Below are 20,860 nucleotides of genomic sequence, written 5' to 3'. Positions count from 1 at the left end.
TGTTGTGGAAGTAGGAGGCGAGGGAGTTGCAGAGGTCTTGCGAAGGGGTAATGTCGTTGTTTCCGGCGTTGGGGTTGGAGAGCTCGTTGACGATGTTGAAGAGTTCCTTGCTGTTGTGTGCGTTGTTGTCCAGTCATTCCTTGAATGCGGTTTTCTTGGTGGCGTGGATGAGTTGGTGGTGTTTTCGGGTGGCGAGCTTGAGGGCAGTCATGTTGTCCGGTGTTGGGTCTCTGCGCCAGGTTCTCTCGAGGGCTCGGCAGTTCTTCTTGGAGCTCTTGAGTTCGTCGGTGAACCATGGGGCTTTCTTGCTACCGGGTCTGCTAGGCGGGGTCTTCAGAGGGGCGAGGTCGTCTGCGCAGTCGCTGATCCATTTCGTGAGGTTGGTGGCTGCTTGGCTGGGCTTCTTAAGAAGAACATAAGATGGGACGATCCAGTAGACTGTAACTATGTGGAAGTTGCCTCTCCAATCACATAAAAAATTATTTGAGAGTTGGTCAATTAATGCTTGAGAATGCCCTATACACTGACCAATATGCCTTTAATACTGCCATGATCCACATTGCCTCAGTATGAAAACCACAGTTTTCAGTGGCAGTTTCTACTTTGTCCCAGTATTTTTTTTTTGATAAACACATTTTTCTGATTTTTGTACATTGAATACACATTCGATTTATCCTCACCTAGGTAAAATACTTCTTCATAGACCATACTATCCCCACCAGTTCCCCCACGCCTTTCTATGTTTCTGCAGGCTACCTCGAAATAGGTATATGATCTCTTCCAGTTTAGAGCACCAGTCCATTGTTGTTCGCCAGCTGGCTGTGGGGTAGGAGTGGGGTGCGGTCAGAGAGCACCAATGTCTTGCAATAACCCTCTTAGCGCTCACTGCCCCAATACCCGGTAAAGTTCAATCTCTGCGTGTTTTACCAAAGTTGTCAACATTGCCCCAATATTTAAAAACAGTTATGCAGTACCTGAAACCGCGTTTTGCAAATATGCAAAGTACCAGGTCATGCCAGAAACCATGGTGCCTGGGTGTGTAAAAGACCAGTCATGACAGACTCCACATTTGCAGTTTTTTATTGCACCATGTACATTACACTAGAATTCCCATTGCCTTGTCCATCAATTTTTCTTTTTGCATTTGTCACCCAAGTGGGATGGGTATGCCCAGATGTGGGTCCTGTGCTCTCTATACTACTGGAGTGAAGCTAGCCTGGCTGATGAGGGGTTAAACCCCAAACCGGTCCCAGGATGCTTGTTTCTGGTCCAGGGTGAACCTGGCCAGGCAGTTTGGGCTGGGTCAAGACTGATTTGCATATGGCTGGGTCTAAATTGGAATAGCATGGGGAGCAACAAAACAATGGATTTGGGCTCAGATCTCTGTATTGTGGTGAATGTATGACATCGTTCTGCATTCTGTCCATCAATTGTTCTTTTTGCATTTGTCACCCGAGTGGGACGGGTATGCCCAGACCTGGGTCCGGTGCTCTCCATGCCACTGGAGTCAAGCTATCGTGGCTGAAGAGGGGTGAAACCCTGAAACCTGTCCTAGGATGCTTGTTTCCAGTCTAGGGAGTACCGGGCCTGACAGTTCGGGCTGGACTGTTCCCATGAGGAACAGGGTCAAGACTGAATTGCATTTATTTACTTGGTCTAAACTGGAATGGCATGGGGACAAAAAAACGATGGATTTAGGCCCAGATCTCTGTACTGGGGTGAATGTTTGACATTGATCAGCATTCTGTCCATCCAATGTTCTTTATGCATCTGTCATGTACAGCACCACTGCCAGGCCCGAGTCCACATGGTGCAGATATGCACAGCAACATTGGCCGGAATCGATCCATTTTTCCCCAATTTGACAAGCCAATTTTAATGCAAGCATTATTGTCAGTATGATTCACCCTTCTGCTCATCTTCCCGTGAGGGTGGAAGGAACGTTATTGGGGTTGCATACTGCAGCTGCGTGGCCCAGGCACCCAGCTCCTCATTTCCGCTGCAGAAATGGTTGTAAACTCGCACGTCCTTAGTCCTCCTCTGTACTTCTGAATTCACTCCTTTGAAGGGGTGGGGGGCTTTTACTTAAGCCTTGTACTTAACTCCTGCACTGTCACCAGCAGATAAAAGCAAGATCAGTGGTACTTAACATTTTTGCTACTGCGGACCCCTACTGAAATGTATAAAATGTGAACTTCCAAAACAATACGCAAAAACGCAGAATCAAGGAAGGATCGAAAAAATATACAAATTTCGAAATAGTTAAAAAAAAAAATCAAAAATCAAAATTTGAATTGCAATGAAAAGGTTGAAGCTTTTCAAATATCTGGTTTGATTTCTAAAAGATGACGCAATATACTAAACTCTAGCACACCGTTACCTTTTTTGCTCTAATGCATGCTCTCTGTGCTTCAGTTGAGGCCACCAATTACCCATACGAGATTATATTTACTGTACTTGCTCTCCTTCCACAAATGAGGCTAAGGAGGCCACCTTGAACTTTATCCTCCAATTTTAAGTTAATTCATATGTACAAAACTTTATTTTAAATTTTACATTTTCTTTTTTTATGGATATATACTTTATTAATCTTCCATTATTATTTAATTCTATAAACGATCACGGTCCCCCTGAATGTGTATTGCGGACCCTGAGGGGTCTGTGGGCTACAGGTTAAGATCCCCTGTTCTAGAAGCGCGTGTGTGCAGCAGTACAGGTTCACAGACCCCTTGTTTTTCTGACAAGGTACTTGTAAAAGGCAAGGTACCTGTAAAAGGCAAGGTACCTGTAAAAGAGTGTAGCTTTAAATCAGAGAAGCAAGCACGTTACATAAACAGCTATGGTCACGGGCAGGTCTGGCTGTGGCTACAACGGCCATGACCCCTCACAGGGTTAGATCAAGGCACCCTTTCAGCCCGGAAAGCAGCCCTCCAGTCTCAGCCCACCAGGGGAATTCCAGAGGGACTGCTTAGTTAGGCTGAGCCTGCGAGAGGAAAGCTATAATGCAAGGTCAGGGTGTTAAAGGGACAACCTTATCAAGAGACCGATAACATATAGAATTATAGATGGGTATAACAGTGAATTTTGGGGATGGTTTTCTCCTTAACCAACCAGCCACCTTGGAATTTGGAATTTGGATTGGTATTTATAAAGCGCAAGCGGTCGCTCCGGAAGGAGCATCATGGCGCTATAGGTCCTGATTCCAGTCATAGAGGGGAGTGGGGGAGGCTAAATGGCGGCTTTGGACCAATCGTCAGGGAGCGTGAAGATCCAGGTTTTGAGCAGCTTCCGGAATGGTTTCTCAGATGTTTGAAGCCTGAGATGCCTTGGCATACTATTCCAGGCTTTTATGGCTAAGTTGCTTAAAGTTTTGCCGCCTTTGGATTTCAGGTTGAATTTAGACAAGGTCATGAGGTTGTCTTGTGAAGATCTTAGGGATCGGCACGGAGTGTAATGGGGGAAACGTTTGGTTAAGTAGGAAGGGCCGGTTTTGTTGAAGGCTCGAAAAGCTACAATGAGAATTTTAAAGAGAATTCTCTTGTGTAGGGGGAGCCAGTGCAGTGACTTAAGGGCTGCGGAGATGGAGGATTTTCGTGGAAGTTTCAGGACAAGCCGGGCGGCAGTGTGCAAGACACTTTGCAATTTGGCGAGGGTCGATTTTTTGGTCCCTGCCATGAGTCCGTTGCAGTAGTCAACTCGGGACAGAATGAGGGCTACCGCTACCGTTTTTCTCGCTTCGAGCGGGAGGAAGTCAAAGAATTTCCTTAATGATTTTATTATGCCGAAGCATTTACCTGCCGTGTTCGAAGCGTGGAGGTCGAAGGATAGCTCGGAGTCGAAGAGGACACCGAGGTTCCTAGCTGATGTGACAGTTTGGGGAGGGGCGGCAGAGTTGTCCGGCCACCACAGGGCAGGGCAGAAGGATGCATTTTTTCCGATGGGGAGAATCTCGGTTTTGTTCGAGTTGCAGCGCAAGTGATTGGTGTCCATCCACTGGAAGACTGCTGTAAGGCAGTCTTCCCTGCTTTCTTTCCCCTCCTGCAGCCGTGCTGTCTGCATTCAGTGAAAGCAGACCAGTAGCACTGCAATGACAGGCTTTCAGGGAGCCCTGACAGCCTGTTCGGGAAGTCCTTGATGACGTAGCAGCAGTGAGTAGTGTTCGGTGCTTGATTTGTAAATGAATGAGTGTCGTTGCCCAAACCTCAGCTCCGAAGTCTGCGGCCTGCGGTGTTAAATGTAGATGCGCCCAATACCAAGGCTGCAGGGTCCTAAACCCTCCTCGTGTTTCTTAAGTTCTGGTCCCCAAAAATGAGTACCAGAGGACCCACCCGCAACCATCAGCTCAATTTAAACACTGGTAATGTGTGTTGTTCCATGTGCATGGGCACCTGTATGCTTGTTGCACACTGTAACTAAAAGTGAGCGCCTTGAGGTCTTTGGTCAGTGTGCATGTTGTATGCACGTGTAGCTGTATCTTGTGTGGCACCATAAAAAGTGGAACCTATTGTCGTTGTCTTTGCTTGTGTTACTCGGGGTAGCACCCCCAGACGCTCCTGCACAGGCTCGCGCTTGCTGGTTGTGCATGGTGATTGAGTGCAGGCAGCTGAGCTGGTGCTGCGTTGCTTCCAGGGCTGCTCTCAGCCCCCAGTCCGGCTCGGAGTAGATGTGTTTGCCCGAGCGGTGCTGCGCTTGCTGTCCTTGGGTAGGGCGGGTCTGCTGAGCTCATGAAGCGCACTGCTGTGATATCCGATACCGCCCGGGAGCCCCAGCTGGATGCAGGCTCAGCTGCAGCATTGACCCAGGCAAACCTTATCCGAAAGCCAAACCCCCCAACACCAAGTACACCTCCTGGTAAGGCATGTGGCGCGTGCTACTGCACACCGGGTGAGGCATGTGGCGGTAGCGCGTGCTGCTGCACACGGTCACTGGGTAAGGCATGTGGCGGTGGCGCGTGCTTCTGATCACCGGCTGAGGCCCGTGGCACGTGCTGCTGCACACCGGACGAGGGCTGTGTCGCGTGCTGCCTGGTGAGGGCTGTGGCGCGTGCTGCTGCACGTCGGGTGACGTGAAGGCTGTGGCGCGTGCTGCTGCACCCCAGCCGCCTCTGCTTCTGGGGGGCAGACAGGGTGTTTGTAAAAAGAAATGAGCCGTCTGCACGTTTCTATTAAAGCTTCAATACAAATGGGCAAACAGTCCACTAATGATTCTTCCACCCTTATTAAGTCAGTTATCTTCAAGTGCCCAGAGTTGTGATTAGGACTTAAAAGTTCTTTATTATGTTTCGTTGATGCCTTCAGTGCCGAGCGCGCAGTAGTTAAGGACTATATGAATTTGCCCTTTCCCAGAGGAGGGGTGTGCTCTTGTAGGACAGGTCTGTGAGACCGAAAACTCTGTCAGTTCAGTGCGTGCCCTGAGAGAACGGGGAGAGCGCATGTAGCGTTACGTCAGAGCTTGCCACTTTGGAACTTGGGATCCACATTCGAGTCTTGGCGACGGCGCAACATCCGGTGATTCTGGACAAACCACTTAAACTTCCCGTGCTGAACAGCACGCCCAGAATCACGTAAGTCACCCCTCCATTTTGCGCCACTAATTATTAATTGAAAGACGGAAGCCAAAAATATAAGGCCGCCATGGCAGTTACATTTGAAGCCAATCAAGGGATTCCGGTGTCGTCATTCAGAAGGATTCCACCCCCGTCCTTTATTTGTGCTCTCCCATCCACGCGCGTCACCAGTGCTTTCTCCATTGCCTTTGCCCATCCTTATCTGACGGCCATGCTCACCTTTCCAGGCCATTGCTAATGGTGTTTTAGTCAATAGGATGGTAAGGCCTACCGGTGTTCATGCTAACTCGGGTTATTTTGGTCCACTTCAGTAATCCCAGCATACTTTTTTGGGGGTGTTGACAGATGTTATATATTCCGTTCGTCGTGATTGAATCAGGACTTCTGGCAAATATGGTTCCGCAATGCGGCAGGACATGTGCACAAGATCAGCGGTGTCAGTGTGAGGGCGCAGGGATTTTCCAGATACAGATGGGAATAACTTATGTGCTCGGCTGGGTCTCAAGATCAATTTAGGTTATTCTGTCACCTTACTACATTCTCCGCCTGTTAGTTCAACCCCTTATCCTGTGTCCATCTCATCGTCAGTGCTCCCAGGCCTACTTTGGTCATGTTTTCCAGTATACTTGTGTCACTGCCTTTCTGCCACTTCGAAGCAGTAGTTTTGTACGCAATGCCATGAGTCCATGGGAGTCTCCCATTAATGCTCCATGTTTGCTTAAGGACAATCCTCAATGCCTTACATGCCAAGAACTGTCCGTGAGGAGATGATGCTTCTGCCTAAGACTTTGAAAAGTCTGCAGCTCTCCTCCTGCAGATCTTGAACTGAATTCGTGAACCTAGGTAGTGTCCATAGTTGCTAGTCTGGAGAATAGGTTTCAAGCCATCCTCATTACCTGTCTTATTTGTTTTGTGGTGCCAATAAACACCTCAACACTGAAGTGGGAGAAGACATGTCTCGATTTTTCAGGGCATCACTTCTCCCTAGCCACTTGGCCACTCATTGAAGTTGGAAGGCCAGGTATTATATAGCTCAATATCAGAGGCATCCAGCCCCACACCCAGTGCTTAATTTGAGCTGGTGGGGGCCACCAACACTTATTTTTGGGAATCAACACTTAGTTTTCCCTAGCAGATATTTACGGAAAGCAAGAGAGGGGAAAACAAAGTGGAAAGACTGAGGGAGAGAAAGAAGGGAAAACCGTCACAAAGGGGCAAAGCGGGTACCTGTAAGAGTGAGATAAAGGGGCAGGGAGTCTCTGGTAGTGACTTAAAGAAGCATGAGGGGGATTCCAGACCACACAGCCTTTGAAGTGGGTGCACCAACTTGTAATCGTACCAGCTGCTGGCCTCTGAGCAGAGCTTCTGGCACTTACTCTTTTACAAATTAAGCACTGCCCACAACCCTACGCCCATGGGTAGCTTGCGAGGAGAAGTCTCGTATCTGCATCTGCCCTAGATAAATAAGGTCAGCAACAATACTATTGACTTTTCCAACCAGGATGCCAAGCAGTGGATTCTTGGATATTTGTGATAGCCTTAGACAGGTTTCCCAGCATAAGATCTGCTTCCCTGTGATAGGTCTGTTGGGCAAGCAGCGGGACGTAGCGATGCTCCAAGAGAAAGGCAAGTTGTGTAGATTCATGTCTACCCGTCCCACATTAGGTCTCAAAGGGGAGAGATAGGATTTGAACATGTTGGCTCTCAACCTTGACTTGTACCCGAAGATTTTTAGCACCTGCAGGGCCTGCTTTATAACTACCCCCTCCCCCCACACACACCCAGCGTTGTTTAGGTACAACATGACATTGTTGTTGACGAGGAATATCATATTACCTGTTGTTCATCGCTGCTAATAGCTCCAAAGCCAAGGTGTACCGGAGAGGTTAGAGAGGGCTGCCTGATGTGTACTTTTGTGTTTAGTCCAGTTGTTTGATAGTTTTCATAACTCTGGCCTTGGGAAACAGAAGAGTTTGATCAACTTTAGTATTTGCCTGCCTAAGCCCATTTCTTGTAGTACAATGAGCAGGTATTCCCAATCCAGGATATTTAAAGTCCTCTCCATGTCTACGGTGACCACAGCTGCCATCCACGACACAGGTTGGTATTCTCCGAGGATGCAGGGCATGCACCGGACATTTGATATTCATATCTGTGTTTCTAGGTTCCAAAAAGCCTGTCTGGACTGCATGATCTAGTCACATTAAAAGAGGGGAATCTCTTTTGTCCAGAACCTTGCCTAAATCCTTGCAGTCTAGTTTAAGCACAGCTAGAGGGCGCTGTGATGATACATCTAGTGGCTCTTGACATGGTTCAGGCAATCCCTTTTGGAGTGGGTGTATTGTACCCTGATTATGAACCTCTGAGTACATACACTGCAGTGTAGGAGCAAGAGTAGCACTAAAGGTCATGTACAATTCGACCGTCTGTCATACCTCCGTTGTCAGGTCTTTCATCATCCGCCTGACCTCCTCGTTTGTGGTAGGTGTCTCTGGCTCCTCCGATTGCAGTAGGTTAAGTGTATTCATGCCTTTGAGTGCCTGTATACAGTGCAGACGCCTATCGAGGAGGACAGGGTACGCTGTTGAGTTTTTCGTTGTACTATGGCATTTCAGCATTCATTTTATCTGTGTAATAACTAAGAGGCTGTCTGGAGATCCCAACCTCTTTGTAGTGAAACAATCCATGGCAATCCATACATTCCCCATGCTCCTGTTAGTACATCAATGATTTGCCTGTAACTGAGCTCTGCATGTGGATTCTAGCTTTAATTCTCTTATATGACCTCCTGTCTCAAGATGTCTTTCGTGATTACGAAGCGCACTCGATGAGCATTCATTAGGCATGTGCCTCTTATGCATGTGCCTCTTATGTAAACTTTAAAGGCATCCCACTCTAGGAGGTGGTCATCTGTGGCGCTGGCATTGATGGTAAACTATTGTTGTGTGTGTCCCTTGATCTCATCTACAAAGGGTAGGTCAGTTAACAAGTCAGTCTGCAATTTCCAGGCGGGAATAGTTGTTTGTTGCTTCTTCCAGGTTACATGTGCTTCTAAATGCCATGATCAGACACCGCGAGGCACTCTGCTGTAGTTATCCTGCCATGTCCAGTGCAGAATGCAGGCCATGCACTGCCGAATAGAACGAGTATTCCTCGGCATCAGCGTGTATTGTACGTTATGGTCAAGTTAATTACCATTTTGCAAAATGAGCGGACGTGACTGTTTGAGGTAAGGGAGGGAATCAGCTGTCTTTCTCTATGTCAGTGCATTTATTGTCAGCCTCCCCTCCACCTTCCCACGTCATATGGCTCAGGTCTGAGCAAGAGGAGGCAGATGCATCTGCAAAAAACATCTGCCTTTGAGGCATTGGGAGTGTTTATGCTGAATACCACTAGCGGTTTCCTATCTAATTACCCTTCCACTACTAAAAATCTCACCGTCAGATCAGTTTTAACTTGGTTTGCCACACAAGGTACACCGGCCCTTATCCATACCAGCACTCCCCTATCACAGGAAGTGTATGACATCCAAAACATTTGTCCCCACCATTTATTCTGAACCCTGTATCTCTCTAACCTGGAAAAATGAGTTTCTTGCGGACGACGCCTCGTCTGTGTAAGGTTGTATGACACTACAACACCGTCAATTCCCATGCATGCCATTAATGCACATTTTTTTTATAACACATGCCTTTACCACATCATATGCCTTTTACCATGCATGTCTTTACCACGCAGGCAAGTATAATTAAGGTAGGTGTTACACACACACACACCCATATATGTATATGTGTGTGTGTGTGTGTGTGTGTGTGTGTGTGTATATATATATATATATATATATGTGTGTTATATATAATGTATTTTCTTATTATAGGGTAAATTATATATATATATATATATATACACATTTTGGGGGAGACCCCCAACCGCCCCTTTTTTCACTACCCTTACTATTCAATATCTTTACCCACCCCTAAACCCTAATAACACCCAGTACCCCTACCCACCCATAGACCCCCAAACACCCTTAACAACCAGTACCCTCTGCAAATCCCTAAATATACCTTTACCACCCAATACCCTTACCTACCCCATAACCCTAAAAATACCCATACCACCCAATAGCTTTACCCATTACTAAACCCTAAAAACATCCTTACAACCCAATACCCCTACCCACTCCCCTAACCCCTAAAAATACCTATTCCCCTGCCAATCGCATAACCCCTACCCAGCATTAAACCTAAACCCTTAAATGTGTATGTATTCTCTCTCTCTCTCTCTCTCTCTCTCTCTCTCTCTCTCCCTCCTCTCGCTCTCTCTCTCTCCTCTCGCGCTCTCTCTCTCCTCTCGCGCTCTCTCTCTCTCCTCTCGCTCTCTCTCTCCCCCACCCCTTTCACCAACCTTAAATAAACTTTCCGTGCCAGTGAAAAGTTGCATGGTAAAGGCCCTTGGTGCCAATTACCGCGTTGTGAAGGCTGTGCCCCTGCGTGCATTCTGCTTCACTGGGCTTCTCGTGTCCCTCGCATTGCACCGCTCTTACCTGCAGCGCCCCCGGCTGAGGCTAGGAACTCCTATGTGCACGCGGGAGGCCTTTGTGGTCTTGTCCATCACTGCAAAAAGCCAGCGTGCATGATGTTCAGTCTCTAACCTGCGGATCATGGTGCGCAGGAACAGATATTAGGTGCTTCGAAATCGAAATATTCCTGCTGCCGTCGCCTGCACATAAACATTCAACCACCCAAAACTAGCATATTGCAAAACAGTGACTTATCGCTCTACCCCATGACGACAGCACATCAACATGAAAACCCCCTGCACATACTATTGGTCAATCTCCCAAATAACTCATTGTCCGGATGAATTAAAATCCAAAATAAGTCTCATTTAGCGAAGTTCATGGAGGTTGTGGACAGGCCCTCAGTTTCATACGTCTTTCTGAGTCTCACCGGGAAAGCCCATATGATGAATTTTAAAGAACGTTTTTCCAAATATATCGACTGAAAAGTTGTAGCCTTTATAGGCAGTTTAGAAGTAGCGATTATTAAATATTCCGGGTGCTAATACCTCTTAGTCACTTCCGGTTTCTGAAATTGAACTCATATCCGCACATAGATAATAGTACTAGTAAAAACAAAATACAAAAGTGACAAGATCTGGTTAGAAAATGACTGTGGTGTGGGAAAGAAGCAAAAGAGAAATCGTTAAAGACAAAATCGTTAACTTTGGAAAAAGCAAATGAACCCTTAAACTTTAGATAAGGTTTTTCAGACAATCTGACTTTGATTTTTAATATTCATATGTTTCTCTATTGGTTAAAAGATACAAATTGAACTTTTGCTAAACCTTTCCCACTGAACCCCCCCTTAGGTCCCAATTAAATGATTTTCAGGGAGGTCCTCTCTCAATGGCTTGGATAAGATACGGCAATCGTAATCTTGACTAATTTTATATGTTTGTTTTTTTCTTTGTATTTCAGTTTTATTACTCGAGAAGGTAGAGAATGCTGATCTGAGAAATAAAACATTGAAGATTACGGATTTTGGCTTGGCAAGAGAGTGGCATCGAACCACCAAAATGAGCGCGGCTGGGACGTACGCGTGGATGGCGCCTGAGGTGATCCGCTCCTCCATGTTCTCCAAAGGAAGTGACGTGTGGAGGTATTCTGTGCATTTGGTATAAGATGCTCTAGCTGCCAATTATTTCTGTAATACACTATAATATTTATTGTATTAGTTTTATATAGTGGAGAAAATTTTAAAGAGTTCGCACTTCAAACGCCTTATCAAAAATACACGTTGTTTCCAGTTGCACCTGAGTGCAGTATCTGATGTAGTAGGGTATAAGCTGATCTCTCGGTAGAGCTAGCAGAGTTGGTGCTAATGCTTGAGACCGCAGAAGCATGTAACCAAAGTGAGATGGCCATTTCATGGGGTTGGACCTCCTTCCAATGTTACTTGGGATATTCGACCTTTGACGCTTAATGCTAGTTGAAACCATGGATAAAGTTGTTTGATTGTGGTCTCATGTATATTTTGAACGCCTTGTTGCAATTCAGGGACCCGCCGTCCAAGGGACCTACCTCTTTGTTTAATAAATTTGAACATGTTTGGTGGACTGTCAGACCTCATCTTGCACATCTAAGTGAATTTTATGGGATTTAATTATGTGTTTGTTGAGGTTGTCTAGCTGCCTGGTTTTGCAGTGTTTGTAGCTTGTTTGTTTGAGGCCTGTATAAACTTGGTTCCAGTTGTCCAACTATAACTAGACTACAGGTGTGATAAGATCCCCATGTACATTGTGAGAAGGTTGTACATTTATTCCCTTAATCTTTGTTCTTGTGAGTGAGGGGGGGTTTAAGAATGGAATGTTATGCCCAAATTACTTTTATTCATCAGATTTCAAACTCCATTCAGGTTTGCAGGCCGAGGGACCACACTTATATATATTACGTTCCGTGGTAGGCCTTGGTTTTTGATCCATAAGGCGTTGATCATTTTCCTTCATGTGGTAATGGATGTTGTCCAGTTATCTTCTAGTATTGGCCCATCTCTCAAGTTCTGAGTATTGACTATGAACATTTGGGATTGCAGATGTTGTTTGAGCACCTGCGTTAGGTGATGCATATAGGAATTGAAAAGTGAAGGTGAGAGAGAGAGGGGGGGGAATCCCTGGGGTAATTCTTGGAAGAATCCTGTGTCACAATAATGACCCGATTGTTGGGTAAGGATTATGCCTTCTCTAGGGCACTCAGAAACACAAAAGGAGCACCAGGGGGTACAATGTCGGGTCGCCGGCCATTCAATCATTTATAAACACACTAGGACCCGACTTGTTCTGAACAGTTAACTGTATTTTTTCAAAAACATCAGAGGTTCGTTAGGAAAACCTTTTAACTTCCCTCACTGGCTAAGTTCACTACCACTGGCCTGTTAGTCCAACTGTTCACTTTTAAACTTAGCGTCAATACACCACAGTCCATTTTTTTTAATAACAGGTTTTTGTTGATTTTCAAGGAAAATAACAAAGGGGAAATTAACAATCTCATGGGCAATGCAAAGAAGCAGTTAGGTAGACAGTTCACGTTGCAAATACTATCCTCAATGCTCCTAAAGTCCTCACGTGCCCAGTCTCAGCCAGGTTCCCGCCAAGGCCCTTGAGAACTGACAGTCGGCCCCTCTCCCTCCCAGTTGTCAATACAACCCTCACGTTATCAATTCTCCGTACTCAACACAGTCTAACAAAGAGTATCAAATGAAAATCCCTACCCCCGCCCCTACCACCAGTCCCCCAAAACCCCAATTCGAACCCCACACCACAGTCCATACACACATCAAAAAGCAATCTCGACAATGGAAGACGACATCCCGGAATACTTGGTGCACCTTATACACAAACTTGAATCGACCCTGAGATGAGACCCTTACAGGCCTTGATACCAAGTCACTGTGGATGACCAGACACTTCTGGCCATTGTAAACACTGGGGCCTCCATCAACATACTGCCTTTAACTTTACACCAGTCCAGCTCTTTGCATCACGAACACCAGAGTATATGCTTTCAACACCACCCCATTGCCTCCCACTTGCTGGAGTATTCACATCTGTTATCGAGCATTATGTCCTGTCCATCGAAGCAAAGATTTATGTCACCAAAGGCAGATCTGACTTGCTCCTCAGCTGCCACACCACTGGATGCCTCCAGTTGGTACATTTCGACGTTGAGATCCATGCCAGTGTGGTAGACTCCCTCATCAGTGAGTTTAGGCACCTGTTCAAAGGAATAGGCTGTCTGAAGGGACGAGAGGTGCATCTGCACATAGACCAGTCTGTACAGTCGGTCGCCCTGCACCATGGGCCTCTCTGATTGTGGTCGCCAAGATGCCGAAACACCTTGGGGAGGTGAGGACATGTGTGGGTATGTGCCTCCCCAGCACTGATATAAAACGAGAGAGACACCTAACGTTGACAGTTGACAACATTGTAGGAGAGCTATCGGCTCCCAGTGGTTTTCGAAAAGAGTCTAGGCAACCATCAGATCCTCCTGGCACCGAGTCCCACTGCATAACAACATTCTCAACCCACCTCGGATTGAGGTGTTACAAATGCCTCAATATCAGCATTTCCAGCACTGCCAGAGTATTGCAGGATATCATTAGAGGGGTGTTAGCCGGGCTCCCAGAGGTCCTAAATGTCAGGGATGATATTTTGGTGCATGCCCCCACTATCGAAGAGCACCTCCGCAGGCTAAGAGCAGTGTTCAAGTGCCTCCAGCAGAGCGGACTCACCCTCGACCGAGAAGAATAAGAGTTCTTTAAAGAAGACCTCTATTTCTTCAGCTTCAGCTTTTCGGTGAAAGGCGTCACCCCAGATCTGGCCAAAGTCTGCGACATACAAGCAGCACCAGCAGCACCCACAGTTACTGGTGTCAGGAGTTTCCTGGGGATGGTAACTTACTGTGGTTGTTTAATGCAAAATCTCTCCCATTCCCAGAACCAACCACTCCAAGAACTCACCAAAGCATTGGCCCTCTAGCACTGGGGTATGGAGCAAGGCCAGGCATTCCGAGCCATGAAAGATGCACGTTCGCTGGATACTAGTCATGGATACTTTGATCCTGCCAGAGACACCGAACTCCCCGTGGACTCCAGTACAACAGACCTTGGAGAGGCCCTGTCCCAGAAGCAAAAGAGCAGAGATTAGATTAGATTACATGAACTTCACATACAAGCAGATGACACACATGTAGCAGCACTCGAAAATTAGCATTACCCTGAAATGCACATACAACTGTGCGCTGAACCTGGTGTGGTGAGGGGGGGGGGGAGGGGGGAGAAGGCAGGGTTATCATTACATATCCGCTCAGCTCTCGAACTTTACGTGCTACAGATTTGATATCTAACCGATTACTCTGGCTGAAGGTTGGGGTTGTTCAGGAGTCTCCCTGCAGTCCCTTATATAACTGGTTATTGTTGAGGCTGCAACCGTTCATTGGTGAAGGGGGTTTATTAATGTTACAAGCCAACAGATTTGCATGATACTCTACTCAGGCTCTACTTATATGGTAAATGGCAACTTTTAAGAGGATCTAATGTTTAAAGAGGTGTCGCCAAGTGCATATTCATGACTATGCATCGATCTTAGCATTGCAAGCAGCTGAATACTGTATATCATGCTGTAACTGGAAAGACGGACTAAAATGCAAAATGATTTAACCCCTTCGAAGCTAATGACGAGCTGGGCTCGTCATGGCGCTTACCTGCCGTGCGTGGATGACAAGGCCAGCTCGTCATGATTTATGGGGTTTTTGTTTTTTTAGCGCAGGACGGGAAAACGCCTAGCAGCCATGTGGTTAATAGATATGTATGATTTTGAAATTGCTGTATAAAAATCAATAAAATATGTTTAAAAAAAAAAAAGCATAAGTGCGGAGAGTGCGCTCTCATTGCCTATGTGAGCAGGCCACTAACCACTACCGAACAGAGGTTTTCCCACATCGAGAAAGAGACAATCACAATCTATTGGGAGTGTCGGCATTTCCACGTGTACCAGTACGGGCACCTGTTCACGGTAAACATGGACCACAAGCCACTACTACCACTGTTCAAAGGGTCTGCAACTCAGCCCCCGCCCCGGATTGAGAAGTGGATCCTCCATTGGCAAGAATACAACTTCTCACTGCAGGATAAACCAGGGTTCCACAATTCCACTGACTACCTGCCATGACCAGCTACCCCCTAAGAAAAGCAGGCAGCAGCGGACACGTGGAGTACGTCAAGATGGTCACGGTCTCCCTGTCTCATTTGCCAACATCTTTGGAGCAACCACGACCAACAGCTGCCTCCAGTCTGCCATCACTGCCACCTGGTCAGGGAAATGAGTCAACATAATTGTCGACCTGGCACAAAAATCAGCAGAGGCCCGACACGTACTTAAACCCTTACACAACATAAGGGACAAACTCATGGTCACTACAGAAGGGTGTCTCCGGAGAGGACCCCAGCTGCTAATTGTGGAAAAGAGGCATGAAAGGATACATTCAGTTTTGTGGTTGCCCGAGGAAACTTTGCAGAAGCCAACTTTCATCAGTCAATAACAATGCACCTTAGACATCAGAACTAACTGGAGAGTGAGGTAGGGTTTCACCAGCCATGTTAAATGTATGCAATTTGATATATCTAGGTTAAGGATAACATTTTCTCAGTAAACTGCATGGCTATACCAAGCTAAGAGAGAATAATGTGCATAACTGACAGATTCAGGGAAAAGCAATTTAATCTCCTTATTAATCATTTAGTTTTCAGAGTAGAGGGTAAAACTCAAGCATACTAACTGTGCTAACCAACACACACTTATAAAAGGATATAAGTTTCCTTTGATCCTAATATGAGCTAAACCTTTTTTTCTTCTTAGTCTAACAATATATTATTCCCTGGTGTAGATCTGCAGATCAAAATACTATTATGTGCATGATGTTGTCGCAACTCAGTCCGATAGTACATTGAATACAGTAATTGTTCCTACTTGGACTACTTGATTGCATTCACATGTGTTGCTTTACTTTGTAATTCTGGTACCGCTTGTGCTGTTGTTCATGTGAGGTTGCCACGATTCAGAGGTGTTAGAGGCCTTCTGCATACTTTTTTATTCCTTCCATGTGATCCATTAGTTTGCCAGTTATATTTGGATGTTTTTGTTTGCTTCATTGACGATACCTCAATCCAGTGGTCTTTGTGGGTGAGCATTCAAACAAACCTGTTATAAATTGTAATGCAGCTTTATATGAGGCTGGTGGAATTTCCTGTGTGTGGACTTCCACGCGTTGTTCGAGACTGCCTTTCCATGTTGGACAGTTTCCCTGCCAGCATGGGAGGTGGTCGCAACCGCTGTTAGCTGAATAAAACACTGAATTGAAACTCAATTCAATTCAATTTAATTCTTACTTTATTCGGGTATTAAAACAAAACAACCATAAAAGTTCAGATAAAATCACAATTTAAAAACAATACATATCAAATTCATCCAGTGTACCAAAGTCAATTCATCACATTTCAGGATACAATTGATTTCCGGAATTTAAAAACATATTTAAAAATGAGGAGATCGATACAACAGTTAAAATATTGTCAAGTTTCTGTACAGCTAAAAACACAGGGCGACAGCGATTTATTTCCATGGTCTTCAGTAAGGGAACAATCCATCTTCGTCTAGGAATTGAATAAAACTTACAGAAAAAGAGGATGTGTATATCTGATTGTTCTGACAAATCATCACATGGACTTTATTTAGATGTTTCGACCAATCATTCATGTTGGGGAAGCTCAGTGACCAGAATAAAACTCACCTGAAGGCTCTATGCACCTTATTTACTACAAGTTTTGGCGATGAGCTGACCAGAGGTACTCCTTAGGTCGAGGCAGTGACAGGAGTGAACAGCAGTGATGCGACCGCTTAGAATCCATGGCGTGGACTCACATACAATTCACAGTGCTGCAACATCAAAGTGAAAGGTGATCTGGACTGCCGCAGTGCTGTGTATATTCCTGACGGCAAGTACGGCAATAAGTTATAGGATATTTAAGAGTTTGTTGTTGTGCTTTCCCCGGTCGAGCCCTAGAACTCTAAGCGCACTTTCTAGCTTTACGCTCTGCTACCTGCGACCGCATCACGTAAGTCACGTTACGCACGGCAGGCATCTTGAGTGGTGTTCACTGACCCTCTCTAGTCATCGAGGGTGCTATGCCAGGACGCAGTGCGCAGTGGTCATCTTAGGACAGAATCTCATTGGAACTACACCATAAATGAGACTTGATGCGCACATGTGCAGTCAAGTGATTTCATTAGTTAGTGCTCATCGGAACGGTCATGGTCACACCTTTTAAAATTTTCCTCAAATAAAAGACTCGTGAGTCTTAACACCAATCGTGTGTGTTTCATCTGTAACATGCACACTCAGCTTCTTCAACGCATGTGAGCTGCATCTCTGTTTTGACAGGTGAAGTGAACTACGAGGCATAGCCTTTTCATTGATACATTGTTAGCTTGTAGTAGGTACAAGTTGCGCACTACAAAGTTTTCGGTTGTGGTTTATACAATTTTGCAGTGTAGCGATATTGAGATAATACATTTTCTTGCCTAAAACAAAATCCTTGTTTATGAAAATTCAGTAGACATGGCAGCATCACAACTCGCAGTAATAACATCACTGAGTTTCTTAGCACAACCAGGAGAACCATCTGTTCCATGGGAAGATTGTTTACCCTTGTTTGAAAACTTCATTGTGGCCCTTGATGTTAAGTATTTTGGGGAAAGTGGGCCAGCGTAATTTTAGATGCTTACCTCAGGCATTAGGTACCTACAGTCAACCTATCCTTATTGAGTTTGAGGAAGCCAAGTATCGCCTTGAACTTAGATTAACATAGGAGGAAAATTTAGTCATGACTAGATTCAAGTTTTATACCCAACATCAGACAAAAAAAGAGTCCATTGAAGAATTCGTGGTCAGGCTAAGGGAGTTATCTGACAAGTGTATATTTGGCGCCATGATGGATGAATTAATTAGAGACAAACTAATAGTTCAGTGCTACAGCAAAAAAGTACAGGAAAGACTCCGGACAGCTAAAAATCCTTCCTTAAAGGATGCTATAGACATTACAAAAGTTGTCGCGCAATGTACCTATTGCATGAAAGAGGTGGAGAATAAAAATAATGTAGGGAATCACGACATGCCAGAAGTTGGCACGCTTATGTGTCCAAGTGGCACTTCTGTTTTAGCTGTGAGACCCAAAGAACTTACATGAAAGGAAATACCCAAGGTGGTGGTCAGCTTAAGCAAACTATTAAGTGTTGTGGCAAATGTGGGAGTATGGGTCATACAAGTGAAGCAAAGTACTGTTGGGCCAACAACAAAGAGCGTCGAAAAGTGGTCGGGTTGGTCACTTTGTTAAAATGTGTAGGTCAACAGGACGTGGCATAGTGTCTACAGTTTCTGCTGAAGTGCAAGAATGTGATCATGAAGGTGATAGGTTTTTGTGTGTGGAAGGTGAAGTTGACTGTGAGGGCAAGAGAATCAATTGACCCAAAGCCATGTTTGAAATGGGTCGGGATGTATAACTAATAGTTGATACAGGGTCGATGTATACTATAATTTCGAGAAGTATATTTGACCGTGAGTGGCCTAATAGAACATTATTACCCAAAAAACATTTACCCTGGAGGCTATCAGTGTGAGTCAGTAGACATCTTGGGTTATGTGGATACAGATATTAAGTGTAGTAGGAGTATTTGTGGGATAGTGTACGTAGCAGATCGAAGTCCACCCATATTGGGTTGGATGCACCAATACGACCTACACATCATAATAAATCCTAGAGCACCCTAGCTGATTATGGTAGTTGACGATGAGTCTATATTTTGGAGGGGGTTAAGCACATTTCTAGAGATAGTCTAGGAGATTATGTGCACAAGCTTGAGCTGAAGGAAGGAGCCATACCTGTGCAGCACAAAGTGAGGAGGGTGCCAGTGGTAGCATGGATGAGGTCAAAAAACAAAGTCAGGATATGCTGATGAAGGCACCATAGAACCAGTTGAGGTGCCTAGATGGATTTCACTCGTGGTCATTACCAAGAAGGCTGACGGACACCTTTGTAAACAAAATGTTATAGCATATATTTATTTATTTGTTTAGTGTTTTGTATAGCACGACATGACCTGTGAGGGTATCAGAACGCTTTACAGCAATAATAAATCATTACAAGAATTATCAAAACAAGATAGATACAAAAAGGAACACGTAGACATGAGAGCAGAATTGACAACCCCGGCAGAGTTCCAGTACGAGGTAAAGCAAGTCTCTGAACTGCTGAAGCTGCAGAAGCATTGAGGGGGATTAGAGTAGGAATTTGCCCATTAGGAAGGTCTTCACTTCCTTTTTGAAACTTGATAGGGAAGATATTCTTCCGATGTAAGGTGGCAGCGAGTTCCAGATTCTGCGGGCAGCTATGTACCCTCTTCCCAATATAAACAAAATGATGCAAATGTTGAGGGGTGGTAAGAACTTTTTGAAGTTAGATCTCAAGAGTGCTTACCACTAGATTAAGCTGCATAAAGGTTCCTGGCCCCTTACTGCATTTATCACTTTGGAAGGTACATTTCAATTAACTTGCATGCCTTTTGGTTTGTCATCGGCTGTGTTGCTTTTATTAGTCTGATGAATGAGTTGTGAAATGAATTGAGGTTTGCATTAGTATTGGTAGTTGCGTTTTCAAAGTGGATTTGTGCATAGTTCATGAAAGGAATCACTACTAAAAGTGCAGTTCAGTGTCTGAATAGTATTTTCCTTGAGGAAGGTGTGCCTTCTGTAATAAATACGGATAATGGCACACAGCTTGTTTCAGATGAAATGAAGAAATATTTAAGAATGTGTGATATTAGTTAACATCGCACGTCTTTCTATAATCCCCAGGGTAGTGGTTGTGTGGAAAGGGCTAATCACTTGGTGAAGGGTGTTATTCAAATGGCTGTTGAGAGTGGTGAGAATGTGGAGAGGCAAGTCGCGGAGATGGTGTGGGCATATCACACAACGGTTCAGGAATCCATTTCAAAATCTCTCTTTGAATTCATGAGGGGTGGAATATTGAGCTCCAGAATGGGTACCTGCTTGGATGAAAGAGTTGGTGGTGCATGGTAGGCAAGTCAGAGAGGTGAGTGTGTTTGTTGCCAAATGGTATGAATTATAACTTGAGTGTTGGTGATCTGGTCAAAGTCAAAGCAGGGAGGTTTGTGAAGGGTTTGTCAAAATTCAGGAGTCAATATAGGATCTAACAGGTATACAAAGCTATGCTCTCGCAACTACATATATAGTGTCAATACACGGTACAATGACCAATTTAGAAATAGAAACACAGAAGCAGATTCTTTGGTGTGTATTTCTTCGTCACAGCAAGACGTAGGTTTTATTTTCTCCAGACTTGAAGATGTTACATTCGCCGACACGTGTTTCGTCGTGTACGGTTGAGTCAACACGACTCGTCAGGGCTTAGTCTTCAATACCAAATGTATGGTTTGAAGTGAGTCTGGACCTTGTCGTTATTATTCGCTAAAAGGTTGGTCAGAGTCGGATTTAAACAGAAACTCTGGAAGCGTTTCATCAGTGAGGTCATACGTTTGTTTAAGAAGTTCTGGCTGGTTGTAATCCCACCTCACTGTACGGAGATGACTCTCAATAGTAGACGCTCTGAGTACGTCTGCGTCTCAGGCTGGAGCCGGGAGGGGATTCTTCGGTTGTGCTGC

The 20,860-nt window shown here is 45.1% G+C and overlaps 1 protein-coding gene across 1 annotated transcript in view; it reads left to right on the top strand.

The window, feature by feature from the left end:
* MAP3K9 (mitogen-activated protein kinase kinase kinase 9) overlaps positions 1-20,860 on the top strand; it is a 416,748-nt gene that overhangs the window by 142,894 nt on the left and 252,994 nt on the right. The window contains exon 3 of the mRNA XM_086936581.1: positions 11,049-11,229. Within this exon, the coding sequence (XP_086792707.1) occupies positions 11,049-11,229 (181 nt within the window). The remainder of the gene's footprint in view (positions 1-11,048; positions 11,230-20,860) is intronic.

This window comes from Lissotriton vulgaris, chromosome 9, assembly GCF_964263255.1.
Source record: "Lissotriton vulgaris chromosome 9, aLisVul1.2, whole genome shotgun sequence".
NCBI classification, from domain to species: domain Eukaryota; kingdom Metazoa; phylum Chordata; class Amphibia; order Caudata; family Salamandridae; genus Lissotriton; species Lissotriton vulgaris.
Note: the sequence above shows the minus strand (reverse complement) of the source record. Positions and strands in the feature narration are given on the sequence as shown.